At 47.7% G+C, this 7407-nt stretch overlaps 1 protein-coding gene across 1 annotated transcript; it reads left to right on the top strand.

Annotated features, from left to right (window-relative positions):
• Window positions 1–3542: 3542 nt before the first annotated feature.
• Window positions 3543–4379, top strand: LOC135914073 (very long chain fatty acid elongase 4-like). Its single transcript, XM_065446804.2, has one exon. It carries the CDS (start codon window positions 3543–3545, stop codon window positions 4377–4379), a length of 837 nt encoding a protein of 278 aa, XP_065302876.1.
• The last annotated feature ends 3028 nt before the right edge of the window (window positions 4380–7407 follow it).

Here is a 7407-nt window from a genome sequence, read left to right as displayed (position 1 = left end):
GATAGAGATTCATTTACACGTACGCTCATGTACACTCACACTCACGCACATGCCTATACCGGGTGTTTCAGCGAACACTTTCAAACTTTTTAAAGGTTGCCCGTGGCGGTGGGGGGGGGGGGGGGATAGCACAATTCTAGTTCATGAGCTGGTCTAGTCGAAGAGGCGGACATGTAAAAAAAATCGAATTGCATAATCGACTAATTAACACAAATTATTAATCAAATGTTTAACTAATTACATCATGGCCCATATTGCAATTCACAACTTCTAGCCATGGGGTTCGCAAGGCGGATCCACTTGTAAGAAAATCTCAGGATGACACCGTTTACGAGAGATGTGCCGTCAAACTGGCGCTAAAAGTGCACTGTCGTTCTACTTACTTTCTTAACCAAACGTGGTTTTATGCATTGAAGAACAAAAGTAACTGGAACGCCAATGCATTTCTCGGCAAAGTTCGGGAATCAATCTCTCCAAACTGGTTTCATCCTGTTAATTCGTTCCAAATCGAATCACCTTGCAAACTTCACGGCTAGAATTTGTAAATTGCAATATGGACCATAATGTAATTACTTTAAAAGTTAATTATGTATTCTTTGTTAATTAGTCAATTATGCTTTTCAGCTTTTTGTGCAAGTTGTGTCCGCCGCTTCGAGTAGACCACCTCATGAAGTAGAATTGTGCTATCTGCCACAAGCAACCGTTAGGAATTCTTTAAAGTGTTCGCTGAAGCACCCTGTATACTCGCGTACACTCACACTCGCCGACAGCCACCCACGTTCAACCTCACGTCCACTCAAAATCACTGTCGCTGACTTTTCGTTCGTACTGATGTTAACCGACACTCACTCCTGCCCCTATATAGCACCCGCCGTGGTTGCTCAGTGGCTATGGTGTCGGACTGCTGAGCACGAGGTCGCGGGATCGAATCCCGGCCACGGCGGCCGCATTTCGATGGGGGCGAAATGCGAAAACACCCATGTACTTAGATTTACATGCACGTCAAAGAACCCCAGGTGGTCGAAATTTCCGGAGTCCTCCACTACGGCGTGCCTCATAATCAGAAAGTGGTTTTGGCACGTAAAACCCCATAATTTAATTTTCCTGCCCTTATAAACTCACGTCAAAAGGATTGAAAAGCGGCCGAGTTGGAAGCTATCCATTCTTGGACAGCGCACGTAGAAAACGAAACACTACAAAGACATAGGACCAGCGTTTGTCCAGTATTCTTTCTCGTATTTCGTTTCTCTATGTGCGCTGCCCAAGAATGGATACTAACGTTCACTGACGCCCGCTCCGACTCTTCGTCACTCACTAACGTTCTATCTCCCACCTGCGAAATGAGCGTGGAGGCAGTATGAGAATGTACTCGTGAGTGTGCCGACCTATGTGTATCAAGTATCGGCGAGTGTGAGTGCATGTGTGTGTGTGTGTGCAGATGGGGGGGGGGGGGGTTCTGCGTGCCTGTTCGTTCGTTCGTGCGTGCGTGCGTGCGTGAATCACTGCTTTAGAGTGATCCGATGTCATGGCGAACAAGGTCATCGACGATTTCTGAACGGTATAGCTGCAATAAGAAAGAACTGCAAGAATGTATGCAAATGGCCTTCCGTGCATAAATCACCAATTTCAATGTAAACTCTGTTATCAATAAAATATCCAGCAGTGACTAGAGCCAAGAAGCAACATGTGTGATCAGGTAATAGAATGCAGGAGAGAAATTGGTGCTATTGCTTCGATCTCGCTTGAGAACTTCATATTCGTTCTGCATGTAAGAAATTGCGGATCGGCTTCCAGGCACTCTTGTTGTGTGTCATGCGCCTTTCAACTGACCTTGCGTCAACTCGGAGAAGCAGCTTTTGCAGAATGTCTGTACGCCAGCAATTTTTGTAGACCTTGCCTCATCTGTCCTGAACTCGGCTGCAGGAAGTGAACCATAGCAGCAGCAAACATTAAGGTAGGTTGCAGGCACGTATTGCGAGACTAGATCATAGCTTGGAAAAATTCCCTAGGAACTCGGTGTATGCGATTGAAGTACTGATTGGATTGGAAAAACTTTAATAAAAGTCCTGCAGGACGCACGTCAGCGCGCAGTGGGCGTCTCCCACGCAGGGACCGACAGGGAATACCTGGCGGCCGCTGCGCGAGCCTGCAGGACTGGTGGACTGCTGGACTGATGTCTCGAAATTATGAGTGGTGTCTTGTACACTTCCAAACAAGGCGGAAGTTAAAAGGAAAATGGAAACTCGAAGTAATGAGCTGCAATCGAACAAGGAATGTCGCTTAAGCCACATTTTCTTGTTTGACTACTGGTCATACCGTCATGTACGCTATAGCGCTAAGGGCACAATCACGGTAACAGAACATACTTGGACACGGCGCTACTTATAACTGACGGTTTTATTGCACATGATCGATGTACACCTCATCGCACAGCAACAGAAAAGCAAAAAAACATAAACAGGCCTACCCAGCAATTCATTTGTGACGGGCAACTATGCAGACAAAAACCTTTTCTTTTTTTTTTTGCACATGGTGGTTCGACGAAAACACCCATCTAGCTGTTGGAAACGGTTGTCTGTTGAACACTTTGGTCGATATACCGTGGTTGTAACCTCAAGGAGATAATATGCTATGTTGTGGTATGTATGTATTAAGTGTCCCATCTCCTGTGTGTATCATTTCATTCATTGTCATCGCATTCATCTGGATTAGCATGATAGGCGTGCCACCAGACAGTTTTTTTTTATTTGACAGCCTCTCTCTCTCACTTTGTAATAAGTCGAAAAAGTTTCAGTAGTCTCGTATTCGGCGGGCACTCGCCACACACAAAAGCACGTTGAGGCAATGCTTTCAGCTTTTCAATGCACGTACACAACATTGCAGATGTAGCCTTCTTCAGTTAAACACCATCCGCGATGACCTTGCCCGATGATGTACGGCCTTGTGCAGGTAGTCAAATACCTGTTCTGAACGGGGACTCTTCGAGCATCCTGCACGATTTGGATAACGGGACAGGCACATGATCATTAATGATTTGAATCCACCTGAAAGGGACAAATGTCCCGGAGTCAATTCTCGCAAATACCACGAATCTAAAACGAATTCCGAAGTCGGAATAAAGCCCCTTGATCGATGCGCTCCGACAAATGGTCGGCGGAACACGTCATTGAGGGTCTTTAATGCCGGCATGCGGCCGCCCGTGCGCTCGGGGCACGTGCGTTAGTTCTCCACCGTACTTCAAGCAGACGAACTTCGGTGCGCCATGAGAAGACATACTATCCGATAAATATAGACAGATTATGCGCGATTCTTGTCTTCTTTTTCTTCTTTGCATATGTACTCTTCTTGGAGTAATTATTGTTTTTTGTTTTTTTCTCACCGCGCGATTATTCGACCATTCTCTTTTGTTGGCACGAGCCATAGCTGTGAATCGTCGTCGTCATAATGTCACGTGAGAGGCCTTTCGAACAGATCAGTGTCTCAGTTTCGAACAGCTCAGCGCCTACGGTCTGTTCCATACCAGCGCAAGCATACCGGGTACAATGAACTACTTCTACGACCTTGTGAACGCCTTCATCGACACGTGCGACCCACGAGTGAGGAATTGGCCGCTGATGGGTAATCCCACACCGATGCTACTCTTGATACTCGGCTACGTCGCGTTCTCGATCTGGTGGGCACCGTGGCTGATGCGAAGCCGCGAACCACTCCGCGTACGCGGACTGGTCCAGTCGTACAACCTCGCCATGGTCATCTGGAACGCTTACTTCGTCGTGGCCCTGGGGCGGCTGTCCTACTTCCACGAGGACGCGCGGAAGCGCTACAGCTGGCTCTGTCAGGGACCTGACTACACTCGAGGAGGCCTGCCCTTGCTCAGCCTGGCCTGGTGGTACCTCATCATGAAGCTCGCGGAACTCTTCGACACGGCGACTTTTGTGATGACCAAGAACCTGAATCACGTGACTGCGCTGCACGTCTTCCACCACGCGGTCGTCGCGGGCCTCATGTGGTTCACGGTTCAGACTGGCGTCATGGGGCAGAACGTTTTCTCCATGGTCTTAAACGCCCTGGTGCACGTGCTGATGTACGCGTACTACTTCCTCACCACGCTCGGACCCGAAGTGCGCAAATGGCTCTGGTGGAAACGCTACCTGACTCAGGTCCAGATGGCGCAACTCGCGTCCTTCGTGCTCTTTGGAGCCGTGCCCCTCTTCGTGGACTGCGGGTTCCCGCGATGGTTGGCGCTGCTCATGGTCGGAGTGCCGCTGGTGCTGCTGGTTATGTTCTGCGCCTTTTACCGACGATCGTACGCGGCCAAGGAAAGCCTCGGATGGCTGGGAGACTGCCTTCATGTTGATGCGCACTCGAAACGCGGCTAACATTCACCGTGCACCAAGTCGTGTGTTGTGTTGTGTAAAAATAAATGATTTGGTTAAGCAGCTTACTTGAGAAAAAAAAAAAAAAAAAGACGCGCTCAGGCAAACACGAATGATGAGTACATACACAGGCGCCGATTTCAAATTCACTGCTCAACCAAAGCATGGCTTATTGACTAGCTCCTCTGCTCGTGCTAAGCATAAATAAATGACCGCTTTGAATACGGCTTTTAATAAATCCTGTTATGTTTTCTGTTACTGCATGTGATGATGTGTAGACCATGCGGCAAATTCTTCTGCTGGGATATCTACCACGCACTCTCCGGGGGCAAACCATTTAGTTAAGCAGTGCTCCGACAAATGTGTGTGCAGCAATAACGTCATGACACGAGTTTCTAATAGAGCGATACGGCAATTCTCTCAAAGAAAATGTGCAACTGCTTATTATTTCTTCTTTTAAATGATACCCGGCGAGCTGTCCTGCACCTTCTAGACAATGACAAACTCCATGGCGTCAAATTCTGCCACGTTGGCATTTTGAACCATTGAGAGAAGCCATGTGAGCCGATGAGAACTGACAAGATAGAGAATTCAACAATATGGCGGAACGTTACAGTGTCATGCCACCCGGTTCCGTTGATGAATGTCTAGTATATGTGCGACTGTGCTTCGCATAGTGTTCGGCATATAGTTATTTCGGTTAGTGAACAGTAAGGAAAGGTTGTCATTGCCTTGATCTGGCAATCACTTTCGCGGATACTTACTTTCATGATATTTCGAGCGACTATATCACCGGACGCGTCAGCGTCTACGAGCGATAGCGTTCCTGGCACAATGACGAATTCGCTGGCTGTTTTGGAAAAGTGCCTGCGAGGAACGCTGTCTCCCGTAGACGTCGACGCCATAGAGTTTCCTACAAAAATTACTAGAGGGAACTCTGGCGCTAGTGTCTACGGGAGCTGCGATGAGAGCGGTTGTCCCAGCATGGGAATTATGGCAAGTACATGGATTTGCCTAAACTTCGTCCTTTTGGCTTCAAACGGCTTTATGACTTCGTAAACTCGTCATTTTTAACAGTATATTGCGTAATAAATAATTAAATAAACATCATTAAAATTGCCCGACGGCAGGACTCGAACACAGGGACTCTAGCACAGAAGCCTGATATCGAAACCATTAACCCACGGACGCATGTTTCGACGAGCGAATGAAACGCCCTTATGAATTTATCGCGGGCAGGCCAGTGCCTTGGGAGGCTTGGCACGTTTCGATTTGGCCACCTGGACAAGCTCAACCGTTGCAGTTAAGTGCAATTGTATGCGTTCCCGGCGTCTTCTGCACTGCGAAGAATATAGGTTGCGCTGAAATATACAGTAAGATTCATATAGCGTAATATACAAAGCCACAAGAACATCTGAATCCGCAAGCACGAAGATCAGACAAATCCATGTACTTCCCATCATTCCCATGGTAGGACAACGACTGCAGCGCCAGAGTTCCCTCTAGTAGTTTTTGTAGGACTCTATGGTCGACGCGTTCGGTGCCGGTCACGCGAAATCTCCGTGAATGATCGCCGAGAATACCACTCTTACTTTGCTATTGCGTCGAACGAGAAATCGTAAACCGAGTGACAACGCAGACGGAGAGCAATGAGCCAACGTCTCGTATAGAGCGTCAGTTTTCCGTTACTGCAGAGGTGGCGCCAACGTATGGCGGCGTAGTCGGTATCGAATGTCAGCATGTGGCCTCCGAGATTGCAACGGTGCACCCGTGCGATCTCGGAGGCCACGGTCACCCACAGAATTAGCGCCAGCAACGCAGCGTGCGCCGGAACCCCAAAGCGGCCATATTACGAACCGGGCATCAGAACGGGCAGCTGGAATCCGGCGTCCACAGAGCCGGCAGTAAAGAGAGAGGAACGAACAGGGAATTGTATAGGGAGCTTAACCAAGGTTGGCTACCCTACCCTTGGGCAGCAGAAACTATGGAGCCGGTGCAGAATACTTAAACATATACTATAGCGGAGGATATAGAAGTACCACGCATTGGGATATAGTGAAGCGTCCTAATGTTAGTCGGTCGGTCGGGCCTCGGTGATATAGCGCAGCCTCGTCTGGGGGATCGGCCAGAATGGGGCGATGCAAGGGCATGGTGAAACGTTTGAAAAGTCTTGGGTGGATTTCGGGCAGTGGCAAGCCAGACACGTAGGCTTACGAAAGGGTTAAGAGCTTCCTGATTAAGCTGCACCGTCTTTCATATATGAGTTGCTCGAATTTTTATACAACTGCGAAAGTGGTTTTCTACAAATTTTGTTATTTGTCATTATTCAATTTATTTCTTAATGTCTGGCTAAGTCCTTTAGTGGGTATACGTCATGTTTTAAAGAAACACCACCAACATTAACGAGGTAAAAGTTGGCATTCTTTCTCCACAAATTAACACATATTTTGCTCACCATCTGCCTGAGCATGCCCTATCTCTCTCGCGGTTTTTACATTGATACTGCGCTCCGTTTCATGCCTAGCATGTAACGCTGTAGGGGCTAGCAAGACGACTTGGAATAGCTGCGTTCGCAACAAGGAATACATATGTTTTTTTTTCTTGCCAGCACTTCAGATAAACTATTCTTTATTTAGGTTTAGTAATACATTCAAAATAAATTTTTCAATCCGTAAAAGTCATGAAATCGTGTTTTAAGGCTGCTAATACGTTGCTTGATACAATTTTGCTTTTCATTCTTTTCCTTTTCGGGTTTTTCATTAGCAGCCCAACGCGCCAGCATCGCACGCAGGCTCGCATGGCTCGCGCGAGCACCTTGGTGCGACCACGATACTTGACCACGAAACGTGCGGGGTCATACGTTTCGATGACCGAACTTGCGCGCCAAGTATGAAAAATCATTATATTCGTGCTTTCACGGTGTCCAGGGAGAACTAGATAATTGACCGTGATTAACTTTAGAGTTAATGGAGGTGCTGACAGCTAACCTTCAACCGCGGAATCGTCCATGGGGACGCGTTCTCGGACGGTC

This window comes from Dermacentor albipictus, chromosome 3 (genome assembly GCF_038994185.2).
Source record: "Dermacentor albipictus isolate Rhodes 1998 colony chromosome 3, USDA_Dalb.pri_finalv2, whole genome shotgun sequence".
NCBI lineage: Eukaryota > Metazoa > Arthropoda > Arachnida > Ixodida > Ixodidae > Dermacentor > Dermacentor albipictus.
Note: the sequence above shows the minus strand (reverse complement) of the source record. Positions and strands in the feature narration are given on the sequence as shown.

Excerpts from the sequence above, each read along its gene's own strand:
- LOC135914073 (XM_065446804.2), top strand. The coding sequence starts at position 3,543 with ATGAACTACTTCTACGACCTTGTGAACGCCTTCATCGACACGTGCGAC.